This window comes from Misgurnus anguillicaudatus, chromosome 13, assembly GCF_027580225.2.
Source record: "Misgurnus anguillicaudatus chromosome 13, ASM2758022v2, whole genome shotgun sequence".
NCBI lineage: Eukaryota > Metazoa > Chordata > Actinopteri > Cypriniformes > Cobitidae > Misgurnus > Misgurnus anguillicaudatus.
Window position 1 is genome coordinate 28163763 of NC_073349.2, and position 24890 is coordinate 28188652.

General features: G+C 36.8%; 2 protein-coding genes across 2 annotated transcripts; both read right to left on the reverse strand.

Annotated features, from left to right (window-relative positions):
• Window positions 1–3203: 3203 nt before the first annotated feature.
• Window positions 3204–20266, reverse strand: LOC129430946 (uncharacterized). The gene is made up of 10 exons (XM_073875691.1): window positions 20258–20266; window positions 19995–20160; window positions 18401–18454; window positions 17447–18270; window positions 11828–11872; window positions 10860–11007; window positions 7643–7717; window positions 7388–7474; window positions 4707–4757; window positions 3204–4487 (listed from the first exon to the last, which is right to left on the reverse strand). The coding sequence occupies exons 1-10, from the start codon at window positions 20264–20266 to the stop codon at window positions 3367–3369; spliced, it is 2580 nt and encodes an 859-aa protein (XP_073731792.1). The 3' UTR covers window positions 3204–3366.
• Window positions 20267–20569: 303 nt separating this feature from the next.
• On the reverse strand, window positions 20570–24391 carry LOC129430944 (uncharacterized). Its single transcript, XM_055188596.2, has 2 exons — window positions 23983–24391; window positions 20570–23899 (listed from the first exon to the last, which is right to left on the reverse strand). Exons 1-2 carry the CDS (start codon window positions 24140–24142, stop codon window positions 22986–22988), a joined length of 1074 nt encoding a protein of 357 aa, XP_055044571.2. The 5' UTR covers window positions 24143–24391; the 3' UTR covers window positions 20570–22985.
• Window positions 24392–24890: the final 499 nt, after the last annotated feature.

A 24890-nucleotide genomic window follows, 5' to 3' on the forward strand; every position in this document is an offset into this window, starting at 1 on the left:
CATCCTGGAAATAACATTATAACAAACAGTTGTGATGATGTATTTTCACTATAGGATCAACACTGAACACACAAACTTTAATCATGATGACAAAGAGTGTTTAAGTGTTTTAACTTATACAAACCTTTGTGTTGAGTTCATCTCTCTGTCTGAGCTTTGACTCCAGTAACGCCACCTCTTTCTTCAGCTGAGAGATTTCTGTCATCAAATCATCAATATCCAGCATGGACAGATCAGTTCCTACTGATTTACAACACATCACATCCATCTGATCTCTCATGATGAACATCTGAACACAAACACATCAACATTATAATATTCACACAAAAACATCATTTCAATAAACGACTGCAGCTTTGTTAAATCAAGAAACAAAACATTCCTGAGTGCAGAAACAACTCTTACATTTGAAAACACAAAGTCTGGTAAACACCCACCCCAGATATTTACAGTAAACAAAAATAATACTTCGTTCACCACAAAGATAAGTTAGATAACACAGACATTATTCACACACAAATAAAAAGCAAAAACAACACAACACTTATTATTGCTGCTCGAAGTGTGAGCGTCTCTTCTTCTTAGTTTGTTGTTTTATGTAACACACGGCGAGTTTGCGCCACCTGCTGGACGGGAGCGTGACGCAACAGCTTGACAACAGTAATTTACCATAGTTACACATCCTCACGATTTCCCACAGTTAGTTATCATAATGGGACAAAGAAGAGAAATATCCAACACTGTATTTGTTCGTTTAAAGGAGAAACCGTTCAGAGTTTGTGTTTTAGTTAAAAGTTCAGTCAGGGAATAATTGAAGAGCACAGGATGCGCGCGATTTGCATTTGAAACCTGCACGTGCATGAGCACACCAGCTATTTAAAAAAAATTAATACGCAAGTAATAAACAATAAATATGACTGCTCGTTTTATCGTTAACTTTACTGAGTTACTTTAGCTTATTCGTTCAATTTTCTTAAAATTTCGTTTCTTTAACAATTTTACTCAATTTATTGGAAATATTTTCATAAATAACAAATTGCAGTCAAACCACAGGAAAAAATGATTCTGAATATATATGTATGTCCTTAAAATGCAGTAAATGCTTTGATTTGTTATTATATTAAGTTGAGTGGTTTCAGTTGTTTCATTTACATTTATGTCACATAAAAAATGGGCACATTTTAAAAACTTTTATTAATAACTTTTAAAAACTTTTATTAATAAAAGCCAGACCTTTTAACATTTATACAATGTATTATAAAAAATAAAACAATTCTTCTGGATGTCTCAGCTGAAAAAGAAGTACACTTACATAATGTACTTGAAGTGCTTTATTTTCACACACTCATTTTGTACTTACTAAAAAAGTTTACTTATCCGTGCTATTTTAAGACCACAATAACCCATGAATATGGACTAAAATGTACTTTTAACATACTATATATTTAGAAAATAGGCTCATTTTCCAGCCCCCCTAGAGTTAAACACTTTTTACCATTTTGGAATCCATTCAGCCGATCTCTAGGTCTGGCAGTACCACACCCAGCATAGCTCAGCACAACTCATTAAATCTGATTAGACCAGTGGTTCTCAAACTGGGGGCCGGGGCCCCCAGGGGGGCCGCGAGATGGTGCCAGGGGGGCCCCAGCTTTGACATTTTATAAAATACATTATTTTATGATGAATTCTGTTTAATTAAACCTTAATAAATAAGGCTACTAACCAACAGCACTACTTTGTATACTGTAATATGTTTTGTCTAATTACGTTTTAAAACAAAATTGTCATAAAATTTCTTTGTGGGGGCCGCAAAGGAATGCCCTGTACACGAGGGGGGCCGCATGCTGGAAAAGTTTGAGAACCACTGGATTAGACCATGGCTACAGGAAGCTCAATAATATTACACAGCACCTGAAAATAGTGCCCTTGGTAACTTTAAATAGCAGGGGACTATTTTCCAGCACTGCGTGATATCATTGCGCCTGCTACAGCCATATTACAGCAGCAAAGTCCCTGATTATTACGCCGGAATGAGATTAGTTTCTAGCAACATCAGCCTAGGAAATAGCATCTTTTAATTTTCCATTGGTTTTAGTACACAATGTAACTACAGAAGAGTCAAATTTTAAATAGGAAAAATATCGAAACTCTTTGGTTATTTTGGGGCATGATGCTAATGGTCTAATCAGATTCAATGGATCATGCCAAGCTATGCCAAAAGTGGTAGCGCCAGACCTGGAGATCTTAACTTTAACTCTACGGGGAGCTGTCCCTTTAAATATGTATTAGGTTACCACTTGTAGTAAACTAGTAAACTTTCATACAAAGATGGGTTCAAGTTTACTACAAGTGGTGCCAAAATAAATATTTTAAATACATTTTTAGCACATTTGAATTCATTTACATGGTGTCTTAATAAATCAAAGAGTAAGTACACTTTGATGTTCTTAAATTAATTTTAATAAGTACTAAAGAAGTATTTTTTGAATATTAAGCACAAATGAGTGCACGAAAATAGAGCATTCTTATTTTGGTCTTCACAAACAATTTTCATAATTTACCCAAAAAACAAATTTATATATACATAATGACATCAAGCCCAGAAAATGGCATGTTCAGGAATGTGCCAAGTTACGACTAAGCAGTCGCATGGGCTATCAGAGTGATAGTTCTATTATCAATTTTATAATTACGTTATTTTATACTCATATGATTTAACTATAGGCAGCTAGAAGGAGCTAAGCTAAACCTCTGGTTATAATTCATTAAGTGGTGTAAGCGACTGTGGGGGCTATATGGATGCTATGTAATGACAGCACGTAATGAAGTGGTATCGTTAAATTGCTTTAGCCATAACCTCTAGTGTTTGTATGGTGAGATTAATTATTTAACCTTAACTAAGTTGTTTTGTTATCGTAATTATAATTACCAAATGCCTTTGTTATAATCACGTTGTTATATGTGATTTAACTATATGTGTCTAGAAGGAGCTAGACTGAACCTCTGATTATGGTTTAAGTTTTATACTTAATTGGCGATTTTTGAGAGCTACATGGGGACCTTTAAACAAGAGATTGACATTGTTAAATTGCTTTAGCTACAACCTCTAGTACGGCCGAGCTTGTGTTCAGTACCCGCACAACGGCCGGTGTGGGCTGATATGACATTGGTAATCGAATGAATGAGTTCAATGTAAACATGAGTAAACAGAATGATCAAACGTTTATCCAAATTCCATAATTACATCAACTGGATTCATATTACAATCTGTCTTTATGCAATTTATGTAGCTTCATCTGACTCCAAAAAGATAATGTTAAAATGGCATTGATAAGCGCCGGAAAAAATAGAACGGACGATCCTTCATCATGCCGTTTGGATTCCGCCGTTGGTCCAAACGGATGGATACATATTTTTATTTTTCTCCTTACAAATTCTCATGTGCCTGTTAAGTCCAAACTTACGAATAAAACAATTTCCACACTGCTCACATCTGTAAAGCTTTTCTCCAGAATGAAATCTTGCGTGAACCTTAAGCTGGACTTTCTTCTTGAAGGTCTTTTCACACTGATCACAGCTGTAAGGTTTTTCTCCAGTGTGAATTGTCATGTGCTTATTCAGGTCAGACTTACGATTGAAGGTTCTTCCACACTGATCACATTTAGGCTGTTGTCCATTGTGGGTTTTCATGTGCTCATTAAGGTCCCAACTTCTGTTGTAGGTCTTTCCACACTGATCACATCTGAAAGGTTTTTCTCCAGTGTGAATTGTAATGTGCTCATTGAGAAGGAAATTACGACTAAAACTCTTTCCACACTGATCACATCTGTAAGGTTTTTCTGCAGTGTGAATTCTCTTGTGAACATTAAGGCAAGACTTGAGAGAGAAGGTTTTTCCACACTGATCACATCTATAAAGCTTTTCTCCAGTGTGAATTCTCATGTGCTTTTTCAGGTCAGACTTACGAGTAAAGGTTCTTCCACACTGATCACATCTAGGCTGTTCTCCATTGTGGGTTTTCATGTGCTCATTAAGGTCCCAACTTCTGTTGTAGGTCTTTCCGCACTGAACACATCTGAAAGGTTTTTCTCCAGTGTGGGTTCTTGTGTGGGAATTAAGGTTCCATTTACTAATGAAAGTTTTTCCACACTGATCACAGCTGTAAGGTCTTTCTCCAGTGTGGGATTTCATGTGCTCATTAAGGTCCCAACTTCTTTTATAGGTCTTTCCACACTGATCACATCTGAAAGGTTTTTCTACAGTGTGAGTTCTTGTGTGGGAATTAAGGAGCCATTTATTTATGTAACTTTTACCACACTGATCACAGCTGTAAGGTTTTTCTCCAGTGTGAATTCTCATGTGCTCATTAAGTTTATAGTTATAGGTGAAGGTCTTTCCACACTGAGGGCAAATAAGAGCATCCTTGGCTGTTGATTTTATCTTTTTTTTTTCTTTTAGGGGACAAATTCCTCCCAGTAATAGAGCAGCTCAGAGATTCTTCCTTGGGTATCAAATGATGAGGATTCTCTTCTATTTCACTGAATTGTAAAATTTCCTCCTTTACCGCTTTCTGATCTAAAATGAACAGAGAAAATCATTATGAAGAATTTGAAACAGTAAAAAATGCACTTAGAACTTCTGAAACTATAATTATGTTTGTATCTTTGTCATTACTGGTAATACTGGATAATACTAAATCAAATCACCTTGATCTGTCTGTCTTGAATTTGTGATTTCTTCTTTTGGCTCCATCAGGTCTAAAACGAACAGAAAAAAATCATTATGAACAATATGAGAATTTTGTTCCTGTTTTTTATATCAAAACTGGCAAACATTAAGGGAAGACACATACAGGTTTCTTCCTGCATTGAACCCGCTGCTCGTTGAGAAGAACGAACGAAACGTGCTTTCACGTCAGTCTTCAAAAGTCTCCAACTATGCCGTAAACTACGTCCTAGTTGCTTTTTTGAAATAAAGTCGCTAACGGGGTAAAAAATTTGCTAAATCTAGCGACAAAGTCACCAACCAAGTTGGCAACGCTGCTCAGACTTTTTTACACTGCTCGGACTGTGCATGTGCTTGTGTAGGAACTCTGCCTCTGGTTGGCTTATGATGGAAATTAAGCCAATCATCATCAGTTATGTAGTTGTCCCATCTCCTCTAACACACACACACACACACTAGGGGTGGAACGGTACATGTATTCGTTTCGAACCGAATCGGTACGGGGGTCGCGGTTCGATGCATGCATTTAAACGGAGAATATACGGTATGAAAACAAAAAAAACTTGCGTGCAAAATAATTAATGTAATGCGGAACTACTGTTAGATACGCGGGTTCTTTTAGGGACAGCTAATCTGTAGCCCCGCTTTAGCTCTGAAGCTCTGATTGGCGCCGAGCCAGCCGAGCTCCGCCTATGTATGTGCTCTATCAGAGCCCTTCTACATTCTCTGGCATTCTGCAGTTTTTTTGTCAGGTCGACGGTCAATCCAGTGAGTGACAGCGAATATGGCAAGTGGTGGTTTTCAAGAGTTAGAGGATCCTCCGGCGTCTTTAAGATCGCCAGTTTGGGAAAACTTCGCTTTTCCGGTCAGTTACAGTAATACAGGCGAGAGAGTAGTGGAAAAGACGAGGACTGTGTGTCGCCGTTGTTCAGCGGTTGTTGGGTATGTGAGTGGAAACACATCTAACATGCTAACGCATATCCGACGCCATCACCCAGATGTGAAAATCACTGGAACGAGACAAAAAAAAACTGTTCAACTTCTCCTCCCTACCGTGCTTAACCAGCCTTTAGATACACATACAAATAAGGCCAAAAAAATCACTGAAGCAATCGGAATTTACATGTCATCTTCAATGCGCCCGTATTCACTCGTAGAGGAACCCGGCTTCAAGTATTTGCTGCACATACTCGAACCTCGTTACAATATGCCATCCCGTACACATATAAGGCAAACTGTTGTCCCTTCCATATACAACCAAACACGTGCTTTGATGGAGCACGAGTTGTCAGCTGCACCCTCCGTTTCACTAACAACTGATGGTTGGACTTCTCGTGCTACGGAAAGTTATTTAACGGTAACTGCTCATTTTATTGATTCTGAGTGGGAAATGAAAGCATCAGTTCTACAGACGCGGCCCCTTTATGAGCAGCACACAACCACTCACTTAGCTGAGAAGCTACAGGAGGTCGTGGCAGAGTGGAAACTAGAGAGGCCTGGAACAACAATTTCAGTGACCACAGACAATGCAAAAAACATCGTTAATGCCGTCAGAGAAGCAGGGCTCGGTCCGCACGTAGCATGCTTTGCTCATACCCTAAATTTAGCCGCACAAAAAGCACTTGCAGTCAACCAGGTATCTAGATTATTGGGAAAAATCAGAAAGATTGTTACTTTTTTTCATCGTAGCACAACGGCTGCGTATGTTTTGGAGCGTAAACAGGTGGCCCTCGACTTGCCAAAACACTGCCTCATACATGATGTGTCGACACGCTGGAACTCCAGCTACGAAATGGTCGAGCGCTATCTGGAACAACAAGTTGCCATTTACTCTGCTTTAACAGACAACACCGTAAAGAACAAACATGACGGCTCGGGCTCACGTCTGTCAGATCAAGAGGTGAGCTTCGCAGAGAGTGTGGTTAATATTATGAAACCTTTGAAGACCATCACTACAATTTTGAGCACAGAAACAACGCCGTCGGTTTCAATGATCCTACCACTCAAAACAATGATAATGAAGTCTATGGAGCGAAATGACAACGATGCTCCCATCGTCAGGGAAATGAAAAATGCCATCAGAGAGAACTTGCAAACCCGATACACTGACACACATCTCCAGGATTTTTTTAATAAATGTACTGCATTGGACCCCAGGTTCAAATCGCTCCCTCATTTGGATCCTGCCCATCACCAGAACGTCTTTGAAGATATCACCAAAGAAGTTATGAGCAGAACAGAGCAGGTATGTATTTAATGCATATTCCCTGACAATTTGTAAGTCTTTTTTTAAAACGTATTTGTTTTCTTTAGGGTATTGATTTTTTAAAATAATTTGTACATACTTTTTTCTTAAATATGTATATTATATTTGTGTGTATTAAAGTGTGTATATTTCGGACCTGCATTTGTGTTAACAACACTTTGGTCTGGCTTGTGGCTGTTTTAAATGTGCTTTATAAATTAATTAAACTTGAAACTTTAATGCTAAGGTTGTTTTTCGTTACATTTTTCCTTCACTTCTGTCATGTCTTAAACTGAATATTGTTGTTACAGTGTTCACTGATAAAACCCAATAATTGTCTTTGTTTTATAATACTGCAGACTGAGACCACAGAGGCAACACAAGACAGGCCATCAACTTCACAGGCTACTTCCTTACCAGAGATGCCAGAGTCTGAGACATCATCCTCCCCACCTCCTCCAAAGAAGTCAGCCATGGCAGAAGTCTTTGGCTCCCTCTTTGCAACTAGTCAGATGAACAATTCTGATTTGAAGCAGAAGGTGAAGGATGAAGTATATGCCTACATAGCCAAGGAAAGCACTTCTTTGGAATCTGACCCACTTGGCTGGTGGAAGTCCAATGAAACAATATTTCCAAATCTAGCCAAGTTGGCCAAATGCTACCTGGCAGTACCTGCCACCTCCGTCCCAAGTGAGAGGGTTTTTTCAACGGCAGGTGACATAGTCACTGCCACAAGATCTACCCTCACTAGTGAAAGTGTGGACATGCTTGTGTTTCTGAAAAAAAACTTAAAAATACAGTAAAGCTACCTCTAAGAGGTACATTTTGTGATACTGCACATATTGTTATTTTCTTTTATATTTTATAACAAATGAAGGACCACAGTTTTATTTTAATTTTTGCTTCACCCATCAGAAATATGGACTATGGGACAGTTTATGTTTACCATAGCAAGCCATGGTATAATTGCACTATAATAAACTATAATGTGGTCATAATTTCTATATTCTGAAGTTAACAAGTTTGCCAGTTGGCACTTGGCACAGGTATGCCTGTCACACTTAATAGCATATTTTTTTCTTGTTATTATTATTCTAAGAAATTTACACTTTCAGAAATAAGAGATGCTGTATTTTCTGTTTTTATTGCTGATTGTCAAATTTTGTTTACAAGTTACTGATGGAGTCTGGAGATGATGTGAGGTAGTTGTTGTTGTTTACTGTTAAATATATACCTTAACCTTTAACCTTACACACTTAAGGCTGTTGCAGCTATAACTCAGGGGAGAGACTGTATAACACTACGTGGTACAGCTGAGACATTTACAATAAAAAAATTGTCTTCTGCATTTTTGTCCCGCTTTCCTCTCCGTTGTACCGAAAATCATACCGAACCGTGACGTCTGAACCGAGGTACGAACCGAACCGGGACTTCTGTGTACCGTTCCACCCCTAACACACACACACATCATCATCAGGAATGTAGTTGTTGTGTACTCGTAAATTATCGTGGTGCAGATAAGAGTAAGCAGTCCTTCCAGAAAAACACTGCTTTTTTTGTGATTGTTGCGGGCAAAAATCCTTAATCTTGCAGTTTTCTTAAAAAAAGTGATTTTATGCGATTTTATGCAGTTTTCAGCTTTTCGTTGATGTTTACGTCACGTAATTACGTTCCTTCATAACGTCCCATGGCCACAGGGGACATGTGTGATGTAAATGCAACATTTTTTAGCTTTCTGCTAAGATATATATGACTTTTTGCTACAAAAATGCAGGATTATGAAATCATGCAAGCCCCACATATGTTTTGCGTGCGGAAATAAAGCAATAAGCCCCAAGAAACAGTGGGTTACCAGTGCATTTTATAACAGCTAAGGGGCGTTGTTAAAACCCCCTTAGCTGTTATAAAATGCACTGCTTTGCGGGGCTTATTGCTTTTATAAAACGGTTACTTCATATGCATAACGTTAGCAGGATTTCATAAAATAAAACACAAATAAGTTTTAGTTATATTAGTACAATTATTACTCTTCCGCCAAACAAAGTAGTTCCTCAGAATCAAGTGTGGCTGCAACAGAGCGCAGTTCCCAACAACACAGACGCACCAAAGACACAATGACAATATGATTAAAGACTGGTGTTTATTTTTATAAATCAACATTCATCTAAAATATACATTAACATGTATATCGTTCAACTGTTGAAGTGATGATCAAATATGCTTGGAAGCATGCTTAACTCTTTCCCCGTCAGCGTTTTCTTTTTCAAGTTTTAGTTTAGGTTAATGGCTTCCAGAAAAACTATCTTCTTTAAATAAACATAAAATATATCAAATAAAAGAACAGACGCTCCGCTTTAAAAAAAAAGTTTCATTCTACTTTCATTTATTGTCTTGTCACTAGGGATGCACCGATAGGATTTTTTTGGGCCGATACCGATTCCGATTTAAACAGACAACTTCTGGCCGATACCGATATCAAACACTTGTATACAATACTATACAGTTGGTCTATTAGCTAGTTTATTTCTGCATCAAATTATTTTTACTTAACATGGACTGGATCTAATTAACATCCAACTGACCAACATAATAATAGAGGCACAAATTAAAACAAATATAATAAGACAGCATGACAACCTTCAAAGGTGGTTTTTGCTATTCAGCATTTATTTTATTAACAACATTAACTCATTTTTTACATATAATGGATTTCTTTATGCAGTTAATTAATAAACAATCGGTATCGGCCTGTCTCGTGCTATTGCCAATAGTTTCAAATTCATCAAAAATCAGCCGATAAATATCGGTGGCCGATACATCGGTGCATCACTACTTGTCACCTCTCAAATTTTCAGCTAAAAGCGGAGATAATTCCATATCTGTGAAGAACTTTTGGAAGAGATTCAGAGCCATGAACAGTACAACACAGTGTTTTTAGTGTTGAGTGAATGTGTCAGTGTTTAAGTTGTGTAAGATCGCCACCCAGTGGATAGCGGAAATATGAATTTGAGGTACAAACTCCTCAGGGAACGTTTTCTCTTTATTGATGAGATGACTCAACAATATTGACTGACATTTATCTGGATATTGTCATTAATTGTGCAATTGTAGAAAAAAATATGATTAAAAACTGGTGTTTATTTTCATAAATCAGTACGCAGCAACAGTGGCGCAGTGATACTTATGTAATGCGGTCTGAACCGTGGGGTTATCGGGGTATTTTATCACAGCTTAGAACGCGTTCCAACCAATCAGAATGAAGAACCAGAACGGGACGTTTTATAATCTGTAATTTATGTGGCAAAAGTGTGGCGTATTTTAAAAAATGTGGCCGCCGCATAAATATGCAGACTTTGGCTGATAATGCATTAAATTATGTGATCGTATTTTCGCATTTTTCTGGTAAGGTACTTTAATTTGTGTACACTCAACATAACAACAAATATTATGTTGAATATTCAACAGAACATAGGTGTACTTTCTGCTGTGTATAGAGCTGTCGCAAAAATGAACCGTCAAAACTCATATTTCTTTATAGTTTCATAGTTTTTTATATGTTAATTTTTTATTAAACATATTTTATGTACATAAAAGTAACCCCCTGGAAAAAAGCATTTATGATGTTCTAAGAGATTTTTTTTGTAAAAGTGTGTACAGCAAATTAAGGAAGGAATTTATTTCACTATTTAAGATAGCTTGCTGGGCAGGGCATTAATACATTTTGATAGCCCTTTAATGTAGGGATGCTCCGATGATGCTTGCTGTGCTTTTCAATGAATTACGGCAGAAACTCAATTTGCACTGCAGACAAAGAACCGTACACATGCAGCTATGACGCGCAGCTCCTGGAAATGGCTTAAGGATACATTTATATTGCTGTTCTTCAAACCTTCATCTGCTTCTGTGTCTTCTTGTTTCACGTCTATCCCACAGTCCAGCAGATTCACTGATGTCTTCTGGTCTTCATTACAGACAGAAACCAGAAGATCTGTAGATGTTTGATCAGTGAAGCCACACAGAGAGACACCAGATACATCCTGGAAATAACATTAAAACAAACAGAGAATAAAATACAGAGCTTTGAAACATTTAAACTATCTGTGAAGGTTACATTGAACTTCACCTTAAAGAAATGAAACAAGTTTTACATTTTAAGGACCACTTAATAGGAAAAGACCCAGCAAACAAAAAGATTTTAATGCAAATTAAAACTAAAACACGTTCATCCACATTTGTATTGACCAAAGACAAGTTATTTAATATGTACAGCACCTAAAACAATGCATATCTTTACAACTAGACTGCAATAAATGTCAGGTTGAAAAAACTTAAACTCCTGAAGTTTGTTGCCTTTTACTCTATTCAATATTTAATCCAAGTACCTTACCTAATTTAATTTACGGAGTAATGTCCCATGTCTTACTACAAAAGTGGAAAAAAGTGTCTGCTAAATGTAAATGTAAGTTGAACCAACTGAAATATTTAATAGACATATACATAATTTGATTTAAAAATATATATATATAATTTCAGCCTTTTTACTTTGTCTTGGCATTTTATTATATACACACTCAGAATTCACCAAAAACATTGGTCAATAACTATTTAACCAGGTTGTGATGATGTACTTTCACTATAGGATCAACTGTATGAGTCATTCACTGAGATTTCAACACTAAACACACAAACCTCAATCATGATAACAAAGAGTGTTTAAGTGTTTTAATTTATACAAACTTTTGTGTTGAGTTCATCTCTCTGTCTGAGCTTTGACTCCAGTAACGCCACCTCTTTCTTCAGCTGAGAGATTTCTGTCATCAAATCATCAATATCCAGCATGGACAGATCAGTTCCTACTGATTTACTGCACATCACATCCATCTGATCTCTCATGATGAACATCTGAACACAAACACATCACCATTATAATATTCACAAAAACATCATTTCAATAAACGACTGCAGCTTTGTTAAATCAAGAAACAAAACCTTCCTGACTACAGAAATACAATTCTTGAAAGTGTCTGGTAACCCCCCCCCCAGCAATTTACAACAAGGGAGAATAATACTTAGTTTACCACAAAAAAGAGGACACAAACATTATAATCATACAAATATTGAAAAGTATAAACAACACAAAACTACTGCTGCTCGATTTTTAACTGAGCTTCGCTCCTTCTTCTGTTGTTTTATGTAACACGCGGTGAGTTTGCGCCATCTGCTGGACGGGAGGTTGACGAGCTGTCACCCGTCATTTGCCATTTATTAATTTAAAGGAGAAACTGTTCACAAAGTTTGTTTTTTAGTTAAAAGTTCAGTCAGGTGAATAATTGAAGAGCACAGATTCACGCGATTAACATGTGATATCTGCACGTGCATGACTACAGCACATCAGGTATTTAACATGTTTTTATGAGCAAGTAATAAACAGTAAATATGACAGATCGTTTTTATCGTTAAATTTACCAAGTTATTTTAGCTTATTCTTTCAATTGTTTTCTTAGAATTTCGTGATTTTACTAAATTTATTAATAAATAACAAATTGCAGTCAAACCACAGAAAACATTTGAAGAGTTTAGTAGCAAAACGAGATAACCACCGTTTTTTTAATTGTTCAGAAATCGCGTTTTTTGGTTGTGCATTAATTTCAATGCAATTGCAGTTGGTTTGTTTTGATTTAAAACCTTCATAACTTAAAAAATACAGCCAAGTAGCACCATAAAACAAAATAATAACATGATAACATAATAGCCTAATAAACATGTTTTGACAAAAAAGTTAAAAAATGGATTTATCTCGTTTTGCAACAAAACTCTTCATTTTATTCTGAATATAAGTTATGCTTTGAATTATTTGCTATAAGTTGAGTTGTTTCAGTTGTTTTATTTATATTTATGTCACAAAAAATGGTCACATAACTTTTATTAATAACTTTTAAAAACTTTAATAACTTAAAAAAAACTTTTATTAATAACCTTTAAAAACTTGTATTAATAAAAGTCAGACTTTTTAACATCTATACAATTTATTATATAAAATAAAACAATTCTTCTGAATGTCTCAGGTGAAAAAGATGCACATTTCCATAATGTACTTAAAGTGCTCTATTATCACACGCTCATTTTGTACTTATCCATGCTATTTTGAGACCACAATAAACCATGAATATGGATTAAAATGTACTTTTAACATACTATCTTTTTTTTTAAAAAAAAAAGCTCATTTTCCAGCTCCCATAGAGTTAAACACTTTTTACCATTGTACAATCCATTCAGCCGATCTCCAGGTCTGGCAGTACCACTTTTAGCATAGCTTAGCATTACTCATTAAATCTGATTAGACCATGGCTGCAGGAGGTGCAATGATATTACACAGCACCTGAAAATAGTGCACTTGGTAACTTTAAATAGCATGGGACTATTTTCCAGCACTGCGTAATATCATTGCACCTGCTACAGCCATATACAGCAGCAAAGTCCTTAAATTATTACGTCGGAATGAGATCATAGTTCCTAGCAATATCAGCCTGGGAAATCGCAACTTTTAATTTTCCATCGGTCTTGGTACGCGGTGTAACTGCAGAAGAGTCAAGTTTTAAATAGTTTATGTGTATCATGTATTGTGCATAGAACATCCTGTGGCTTAAAATCATATGGGTTAATCCGTCCAACTGCCATTTTCCCATGTCGGAAGTTTTCAAAACAATTCTCCACATGTAACGACGCAGGACTGAAAGCTAGTTTACTATGAAAAACTGTTATACAATCATAGCAGTGGGTGTTTACTTCCAAGTCTTCAATTTGTCCCGCCCAAAATCTAAACAGAGCGTTTCACGAGTCAGCCTCAAATCCAGGGGACAAAATATCCTATTACTTATTGCTTTTGATGTTTTTGAATGTAAAAACCATGCAATCATCATAAGTAGACCTCAGACAACAGTATAAAAAAATTTAAACTACTAAAGAATGTCTATTTTGCCTGTAGTGTTTGGCCTGTGTATATATATCCATTTATAAAAGCAAACATCTCACTGAATGTTATCATCAAAAGTTGTTTATTTCACTAATCCCATTCAAAAAGTGAAACTTGTATATTATATTGATTCAATACACACAGACTGGTATATTTCAAATGTTTATTTCTTTTCATTTTGATGATTATAACTGACAATCATAATATTGTGAAAATGTTCAATATTGAAGACATCTGGTGCCACACTGGAATCAGCTAACTATCCCAAAACACATTGCACAAGGAGGGCAAGACACTATTACATTGCATTGCAAAAGAGAGCTCTGTGTCCAAGCACATTAATAGGGACATTCCAGAAGACGTTTTTAAGATATTAAATAAATCTTTGATGTCCCCAGAGTACATATGTGAAGTTTTAGCTCAAAATACCATATAGGTAATTTATTGTGGCATGTTAAAATATGCACTTTATGGGACTGAGCAAAAATGCACCATTTTTGTGTGTATCCCTTTAAATCCAAATGAGCTGCTCAGGTGGGCGGAGTCTCAATCGCTCGCGCTGTAGTCAAGACAGAGCATCAGGGAGATTTTATCACGAAAGAAGTTAGTAAGTTATGTTCAGCATTATATATTTGAACAAGTTTAAAAAGTCAATCAGCTATTTTATGCATACTAAATACATGTTTATCAGCAGATGTAGAACATTGTGGAATAAAAATAAAGACTTTTAGGTCTCATAGTGTTTTAAACAGGCACAATGATTTTCAGCATGTTACAATAAAATACATGTACACAAACACTCAGAAGTTTACTTTTTGACCAAACCACACAAGCACATTTAAATGATCTGTAATAAAACAACACGTTAATGCTTAAACTTTAGAGAAACAGATCAAATGACATGCTTAAGTTTATTGTGTACACATATAGAACACATTCGCGTTTCTGTCAGTCTCTCACTCTCTATCTTGTAACTCCTCGTATTCATTTGAAACTTCAGAGAAACATTAAAGCGACACCATGTAATTTTTCAACCTTCATAATAAATTTTCAAGACCTTTGTGATAGTACATCGACTTTAAATAGGTTGAATGACATGTCTACCATAGCCTGACGGGGTCTGTATCACTTTTACTCGTATTTTAAAACTTAGGGTTTCTGGTAGTAACCAGAGCACAAAAAAAGTACAAAATTCGATTTACGGCATACGTCACTTCCTCCACACAATTTGTTTTTAACGTGAATTTTGCTGGAGGCTACTTAAGGAGTGTAGAGAGCTACACCTATTATATGACTCTGTGGCACCTTGTTAGTGTCACGGACCTATGACACGGGTGACCCGGGTTCGATTCCCCTTTAAGGCAATGTTTTATATAAACTCACAATCTTGATTCATACATAAATGCGATCTTTATAAATGACGGCGATTATCTTGCATATAGTTCCCTGTATTCAGATGCTGTGTTCACGTATTTACCTTTCTTTTACTGTGTCTATGGTATTTACATTATAATCCAGGATGCTATAGCTTTAAAACTTGCTCAAACTCACACAGTGTTAAACCAAACCCTATTCATTCACCAATCAGATCCGAGCGTTTATCTCTTCTCTCTTCCTCATTTGCTGCGTTCCACTGTCACTCGCGTGACGTATTACAAAGCGGCAGACCTAAACACATCGGTTTACTTGGATTTGGAGCGACAATTTTCACACAAAAGAGAGGAAAACGAGCGCCATTGCGGAAAATCCTGGTGGCGAGGGAGAGAGGGACAATGTAACAATATTTGTTTCGAAAAAGGCAAGGAAATACTTCTGGTCGTTTCTCAATTGGAAGGCTGCAGCCTCTGGAGGTCAAACATGCAGGCTGCATACGTCATCAAGCCTGGTCTATTAAGGTAAACTGAGCATTACATTCGCAAGTCATAAGCATACTGCAACAATTTACGATTAACTAAGTATAATAGTCAACTTTATAATTGTTAATATTCTGAAATAAGAGAGTCTTGATGACGTATGCAGCCTAAAAATACGACATCCGGAGGCTGCAACCTTCAGATTGAGAAATGGCTTCTGAGTTCCTCATCAGAAAGTTGTAACATGACTGCGTTTCTCCCTGATGCCTCAAAATGTTGATCGTTTAGCGTTTTAAATGTTTAGTTTTTAGTTTAGTTTTAAGGTTGGCCAGTTCCTTTCCTTTGCGACAGTGCTGCGGTGCTTGTGGCCTCTAGGGGCGCTAGGCGTGAAAAATGCATGTTTAGCACCCCCTAGTGGACAAAAAGTTCCATGGTGTACCTTTAAACAACATATTTATGCTTATTGTGTATGATAGTGAATACGCGTTGTTCTCTGACTCTGTCTCGTGCAGTGCATTAATCCTCGTGTTCATTCATATAAACTGCAGAGAAACATATTACATATGAAACAACATACTTGAAAGCAAACCGTCGCGTTGCTCTCTCTCTCTCTCTCGTTCGCTCACTCGCTCTCTCTCACTCACTCGCTCTCTCTGTTGCACTAAGGTAATCCTTTAGAATGTTAATTCAATCTTTAGAAAGATTATTAAAACTACAAGTTATAAGATTGTAGGCTCCTGTTTGTGTTTGAGGGAATACAAACGCGTCGTGCTGTCAGTCATTCTTTCTCTCTGTCTATCGCACTCATGAGGCCGCATCATGGTTGGATAGCGCAGTTAAAAGGGCGGTATCATTATAATAAGAGCCCCTTAATACGTCATGGGGGGAGCGAAATTCGAATGACCTATTTATTCACATGCTTGCAGAGAGAGCCTTACCAAAACAAAGTTACAGGGTTGCTATTTTTTATATTTTCTTATAGCACTTAAACATGGAAAATGTCTGATTTTCATGGAATGTCCCCTTTAATAGAAAGGCGAAGGGAAGGAAAAGATGTGGTAGCAAAAAGTGTACAAGCAATATGGATAATCGCACCCTGGAGAGGATTGTGAAACAAAACCCATTCAAACAAAACTGTGGGGGAGATTCAAAAAGAGTGGACTGCAGCTGAAATCAGTGCTTTAAGAACCACTATGCACAGACGTATACAAGACATGGGTTTCAGTTGTCACAATCATCAAAATTAAAAGAAATAACCATTTGAATCATATTAAAAATGATTTGTGTTGAGCCCTGTTTGTTATTTGCCAAGTTTGTTTGTTCACTCTAACCATTTGATAGTTTAATAGACTTAATAATTGTAGGGTGGCTGAAGCCCCCCCCTCCCCCAAAAGGGTCTGGAACCACCCTGATTTGTTTTCTTGTAAATTAGCATTTCTGTCAGACTTTTAATGGATTCTGCCAATAAACCAGTATTTCTGAATGACCTGAGGCTGGGATTAAGCAAAATTGAAGCAGAAGTATTTAATGACCTTATAATACATGCCAAGAGCGTTCGGTTAATATCATTAACTCTTTGACCAAGGTGGCGTTTAGTGGCTTGTATCTGAACTCTTCAAATGTGAAAACCAGCATAGTAGGAGCTATTTAAGGCCTTTCTTTAGTGTGAATTCTCATGTGCCTGTTAAGTTCAAACTTACGAAAAAAACAATTTCCACACTGATCACATCTGTAAAGCTTTTCTCCAGTATGAAATCTTGTGTGAACCTTAAGGTGGACTTTCTTCTTGAAGGTCTTTCCACACTGATCACATCTGTAAGGTTTTTCTGAAGTGTGAATTCTCTTGTGAACATTAAGGCAAAACTTGCGAGTGAAGGTTTTTCCACACTGATCACATCTATAAGGTCTTTCTCCAGTGTGAACATTCATGTGCTTTTTCAGGTCAGACTTACGACTGAAGGTTCTTCCACACTGATCACATCGAGGCTGTTCTCCATTGTGGGTTCTTATGTGCTCATTAAGGTCCCAACTTCTGTTGTAGGTCTTTCCACACTGATCACATCTGAAAGGTTTTTCTCCAGTGTGAATTCTCATGTGCTTGTTTAGGTCAGACTTACGAGTGAAGGTTCTTCCACACTGATTACATCTAGGCTGTTCTCCAGTGTGGGTTTTCATGTGCTCATTAAGGTCCCAACTTCTGTTGTAGGCCTTTTCACATTGATCACATCTGTAAGGTTTTTCTCCAGTGTGGGTTCTCGTGTGGTTATTAAATTGACATTTATAGGTAAAGGTCATCCCACATTGAGGGCAAATAAGAACATCCTTGGCTGTTGATTTTTTCTTTTTTTTTCTTTTAGGAAACAAATTCCTCACAGTAATCGAGCAGCTCAGAGATTCTTCCTTGGGTATCAAATGATGAGGTTTCTCCTCCATTTCATTTAGTTGTAAAATTTCCTCCTTTACCGCTTTCAGATCTGAAATGAACAGAGAAAATCATTATGAAGAATTTGACAGCACTGAGAACTTCTGCAACTATAATTGTGTTTGTGTCTTTGTCATTACTGGTTAAACATTAGAGACAGATACTTAAATGAATAAAATCACCTTGATCTGTCTGTTCTCTTGCATTTGTGATTTGTTCTTTTGGCTCCATCAGGTCTGAAACGAACAGAAAAAATCATTATGAACAATATGACATTTTTGAACTGCAATTGTAGCGTTCCTGTTTTTTATGTAAAAAAATGGCAAACATTAATGGAAGACACATACTGGTTTCTTCCTACATTTTTGGCCAACGCCAAAATGAATGTTTGTCCCGCAAAAGCTTTATTTGTTAATTTAATGTGAATATTAAATAACAACGCTTATGATTGTGGGAGAGAGAACGAGCAGACACATTAGATCAGTATTGCTTGCCACAGACGTGGAGAGACTCTTTCTTACTCGGCATAAGTTCCATGTTACATAAACGTTCATGCCTTTAACCTCAATGATGGAAAAGTAGTGCTTATTATACTTCCAGTTTGCAAACCCTACCTTTGAGCTCTTTGTATTTGCCATCGCTCTGTCGTTGCGGGCGTGAGCGACTCAGAGGGATTGCTGCGAGGATCGGGCTGCCTGTGTTGCCTTAAAAAGGGAATGGGGCCAACAACTGCTCGTTGAGAAGAGAGAACGAAACGTGATTTCAAGTCAGTCTCCAACTACCCCGGAAAAGGTAGCTAGATTTGACCTAGTTGCTTTTTTGAAATAAAGTCGCTAAAGGGGTCTAAAAAGTTGCTAAATCTAGCGACAAAGTCACCAACCAAGTTGGCAACACTGCTCAGATTTTTTTTTTTACAATGCTCGGACTGTGCATGTGCTTGTGTGTGAACTCTGCCTCTGGTTGGCTTATGAAGGAAATTAATCCAATCATCATCAGTTATGTAGTTGTCCCAATAATAAAGTAATAAAATTATTTTAGGTCCAAGTTTATTTCAAACATGAATAATAAATGCACAAAACATTAAATTGTAATTATTTAAAATAATTAAAATAATAAAGAATAAAATTTTTGCATAGCAAATATGGTGCATATGGTGAATCTTTTACACAATGTACTTCAAAGTTAAAGCCAAAAGTGACTGTTTTCAGAGCTCGACTGTGGTCTATCTGGTGTGCATTATACGTTTTAAAAAGTGAAGCTGGATGCAGTACAAGTCATAAACGCTGCTCTTTCCATGCAAACGAACGGGACTCGGGTCAAATATATATTTATATTACACTTCCAATTAAAAAAGGTTTGGTAGTTAAGGTAGTTGTTATCACGCTGATAATTGTTCAATTGTTTATTTTTTGTGATGTTTCATTTCAGCTAGTAATCTGATGCTATAGAAATGGGATGCATCATTATGATTGACAGCATTTCTTTTATTACAACAACTGATTGGTCCAACACGGAGTGTACATTCACACTGATGGTTAACGCTCGCTGGAAGGCGTGTCTGGAGCGTGGCTTACAGCCAATCACAGTGGCCTAAGCCAATCTGATTGGCTGACTCAAGCGTTTGCGCTAGAAAGGTTGAGAAATGTTTAACTTCTGCGGTGTGCAACACCAGTGATGTGACGCTGACGAATTCACAATTCAGTTCGGCAATGCATGACGTGTTAATGTACCGTGAGATGTCTGTCAATTTTGATCCAGAAATAAACCTGTACATACCTGAATAAATCAAATAACCTTCATCTGCGTCTGTGACTTCTTGCTTCACTTCTATCCCACAGTCCAGCAGATTCACTGATGTCTTCTGATCTTCATTACAGACAGAAACCAGAAGATCTGTAGATGTTTGATCAGTAAAGCCACAGAGAGAGACACCAGATACATCCTGAAAATAACATTAAAACAAACAGACTGTGATGATGTACTTTCACTACAGAATTAACACTGTGTCATTCACTGAGATTTCAACACTAAACACAAACCTCAATCATGATGACAAAGAGTGTTTAAGTGTTTTAATTTATACAAACCTTTGTGTTGAGTTCATCTCTCTGTCTGAGCTTTGACTCCAGTAACGCCACCTCTTTCTTCAGCTGAGAGATTTCTGTCATCAAATCATCAATATCCAGCATGGACAGATCAGTTCCTACTGATTTACAGCACATCACATCCATCTGATCTCTCATGATGAACATCTGAACACAAAAACATCACTATTATAATATTCACAAAAAAACATCTTTCAATAGGATTATAAACGACTGCAGCTTTGATAAATCAAGAAACAAAACCTTTCTGACTACAGAAATGAAATTCTAGAAAGTGTCTGGTAAAACACCCAGCAATTTACAGTAAGGGAGAATAACACTTAGTTTACCACAAAAATGATAACACAAACATTATATTCATACAAATATTGAAAAGCATAAACAACACAAAACTTACTGCTGCTCGAATTTTAACTGAGAGCTTCGCTTCTCTTCTTCTTCTTCTGTTGTTTTATGTAACACGCGGTGAGTTTGCGCCATCTGCTGGACGGGAGGTTGACGAGCTGTCACCAGTCATTTGCCATTTATTCATTTAAAGGAGAAACTGTTCACAAAGTTTGTGTTTTAGTTATCTGTGCAGTCAGGTGAATAATTGAAGAGCACAGGATTCACGCGATTTACATGTGATATTCTGCACTTGCATGGCTACAGCACCTCAGGTATTTAAAATGTTTTTATAAGCAAGTAATAAACAGTAAATATGACTGATCGTTTTATCGTTAAATTTACCATTTATTTTATCTTAAAAACCGTTTTCTCAAAATTTCGTGTCTTTAACGATTTGTACTCAATTTATTTGAAATATTTATAAATATTCATAAATAACAAATTGAGGTCAAATCACAGAAAATATTTTATTCTGAATAGCCTATAAGTCATTGCAGTAGCCTAAGTTATGCTTTGAATTATTAGTGGTTTCAGTTGTTTTATTTACATTTATGTCCCAAAAAATGGACACATTACTTGTATTAATACCTTTTAAAACTTTCATTAATAAAAGTCAGACTTTTTAACATGTATATAATTTATTATATAAAATAAAACAATTATTCTGAATGTCCCAGGTGAAAAAGAAGTACACTTCCATAATGTACTTGAAGTGCTCTATTTTCATTCACTCATTTTGTACTTTATATGCTAAAAATTTTCTTTTATACTTCGAAGATAATCTTAAAACATCTAAGTGTACTCATCCATGCTATTTTGAGACAACAAGAAACCATGAATATGGACTAAAATGTACTTTTAACATACTATATATTTGGAAAATAGGCTCATTTTCCAGCTCTCCTAGATTCAAACACTTTTTACCATTTTGGAATCCATTCAGCCGATCCTCAGGTCCGGCAGTACCACCCCCAGCATAGCTCAGCACAACTCATCGAGCTGATGCTAATGGTCTAATCAGATTCAATAGTTTACGCTAAACTACGCTAAAAGTGGTAGCGCCAGACCCGGAGATCGGCTGAATGGATTCCAAAACTGTAAATATCAAACGTTTAACTCTAGGGGAGCTGGAAAATAAGCCAATTAAAATAAAAAGATGAGTGTCCCTTTAAATATGTATTAGGTTACCACTTGTAGTAAACTTGAACCCATCTTTCATACAAAGATGGGTTCAAGTTTACTACAAGTGGTACCAAAATAAATATTATAAATACATTTTTAGCACATTTTAATTCATAATTATGGTGTCTCAAAATAGCACTTTGATGTTCTTAAAATTATTCTAAGAAGGACGAAAGAATAATTTTAGTATATTAAGCACAAAATGAGTGCACAAAATAGAGCATATTGAAAAGGTTCAATATTGAAGACATCTGGTGCCACACTGGAATCAGCTAATTATCCCAAAACACCTGCTAAGGCATTTAAATGGTCTCTCAGTCTAGTTCTGTAGGCTACACGATTATGGGGAAGACTGCTTACTTGACAGTTGTCCAAAAGACGACCATTGACACCTTGCACAAGGAGGGCAAAACATAAAAGGTCATTGCAAAAGAGACTGGCTGTTCACAGAGCTCTGTGTCCAAGCACATTAATAGAGAGGCGAAGGGAAGGAAAAGATGTGGTAGCAAAAAGTGTACAAGCAATATGGAAAACCGCACCCTGGAGAGGATTGTGAAACAAAACCCATTCAAAACTGTGGGGGAGATTCAAAAAGAGTGGACTGCAGCTGGAGTCAGTGCTTTAAGAACCACTATGCACAGACGTATGCAAGACATGTGTTTCAGCTGTCGCATTCACTCATAGTTGTCAGTCATAATCATCAAAATTAAAAGAAATAAACATTTGAATCATATTAAAAATTATTTGCATTGAGCCCAGTTTGTTTGTTTGCTCTAACTATTTGATGGTTTAATAGACTTAATAATTGTAGGGTTTCTGACCCCCCCCCCCAAAAAAAAGGGTCTGGGACCACCCTGATGTGTTTTCTTATAAATGAGCATTTCTATCAGACTTTTAATGGATTCTGCCAACAAACCAGTATTTCTGAATGACTGAGGCAGGGATTAAGCAAATTTGAAGCAGAAGTATTTGATGAACGTATAATACATGCCAAGAGCTTTCGGTTAATATCATTAACTCTTTGACCGAGGTGGCGTTTAGTGGTTTTGCATCTGAACTCTTCAAGTGTGAAAATCAGCATAGTAGGGGCTTTTTAAGGCCTTTCTTTAGTGTGAATTTTCATGTGCTTGTTAAGTTCAAACTTAAAAATAAAACACTTTCCACACTGATCACATCTGTGAAGCTTTTCTCCAGTATGAAATCTTGTGTGAACCTTAAGCTGGACTTTATTCTTGAAGGTCTTTTCACACTGATCACAGCTGTAAGGTTTATCTCTAGTGTGAATTTTCATGTGCTTTTTCAGGTCAGACTTACGAGTGAAAGGTTTTCTACACTGATCACATCTAAGCTGTTCTCCATTGTGGGTTCTTATGTGCTCATTAAGGTCACAACTTCTGTTGTAGGTCTTTCCACACTGATCACATCTGTAAGGTTTTTCTCCAGTGTGAATTGTCTTGTGAACATTAAGGGAAGACTTGCGAGTAAAGGTTTTTCCACACTGTTCACATCTGTAAGGTTTTTCTCCAGTGTGAATTTTCATATGCTTTTTCAGGTCAGACTTGCGAGTGAAGGTTTTTCCACACTGATCACATCTGTAAGGTTTTTCTCCGGTGTGGGTTCTTGTGTGGTCATTAAGTTGCCATTTATTCATGTAACGTTTACCACACTGATCACATCTGTAGGGTTTTTCTCCGGTGTGGGTTTTTGTGTGGTCATTAAGGTGCCATTTATTCATGAAAGTTTTACCACACTGATCACAGCTGTAAGGTCTTTCTCCAGTGTGGGTTTTTATGTGCTCATTAAGTTTATATTTCTTAGTGAAGGTCTTTCCGCACTGAGGGCAAATAAGAGCATCATTGGCTGTTGAATTTTTCTTTTTTTTTCTTTTAGGTGACAAATTCCTTTCAGTAATCGAGCAGCTCAGAGATTCTTCCTTGGGTATCAAATAATGAGGTTTCTCTTTAATTTCATTGAGTTGTAAAATTTCCTCCTTTACCGCTTTCTGATCTAAAATGAACAGAAAAAAAGAGAACTTCTTGTGTCTTTGTCATTACTGGTAATACTGTTCATACTTTAGTGAATCAAATCACCTTGATCTGTCTGTCTTGCATTTGTTTTTTCTTCTTTTGGCTCCATCAAGTCTGAAACAAACAGATAAAAAATCTTATGAACAATATGAGACTTTTGAACTGCAATTGTAGTGTTCCTGTTTTTTATGTCAAAACTGGCAAACTTTAAGGGAAGACGCATACAGTTTTTTTTCCAGCATTGAACATTTTTTGCCACCACCAAAATAATGTTTGACTAGTGTTCTTTTTCAAATGCATGTAATAATTAATGACTCAAACTAACAGTGATTTCAGATTGATAAGGACTTAACATTACTGATCAAAAGCCGTAGTACATGAAATAGCTGTGAATGTGCGATTCAGAATAGTTTTCGGACACATATTATTAGTGTATATCGGCCAGTGTTTCCCCTACCATTATATAAGGGGGGCGCCCTTATTGTTTCCCACACACAAGCGCGCATTCTCTCACTCTCTATCATGCTGTATATGCCCGCGCACATGTTTTGTATTAACATTGTGTAACAGTAACAGTGTATGCTGTCATATTTCTCAGGCATGTGATTGGCTAAGGACAAAAACCAGGAAAATATATTGAGACCCCCCCCACACACACACACACGCCAATCAAACTGGTGAGATCTCATTTTCGGGGATGAAAATTTTCTCAGTCTCCTGTGTTATCTGGATGACTTGATCGTCTTTGGGCCTGATGAGAAAACCGCACTAGATCGCTTGGAAATGGTGTTCGGCAGACTCCGCAAATACAATCTCAAGCTGGCTCCAAAAAAATGTTACCTGCTGAGGAAGTCAGTGAAGTTCCTTGGGCATGTTATCGACCAAACAGGGATCTCCACAGATCCAAGTAAAGTTGAAAGCATTACTAAACTGAGCAGTGTGGACTTAATGGAGCCAGATGGCTTAACCCC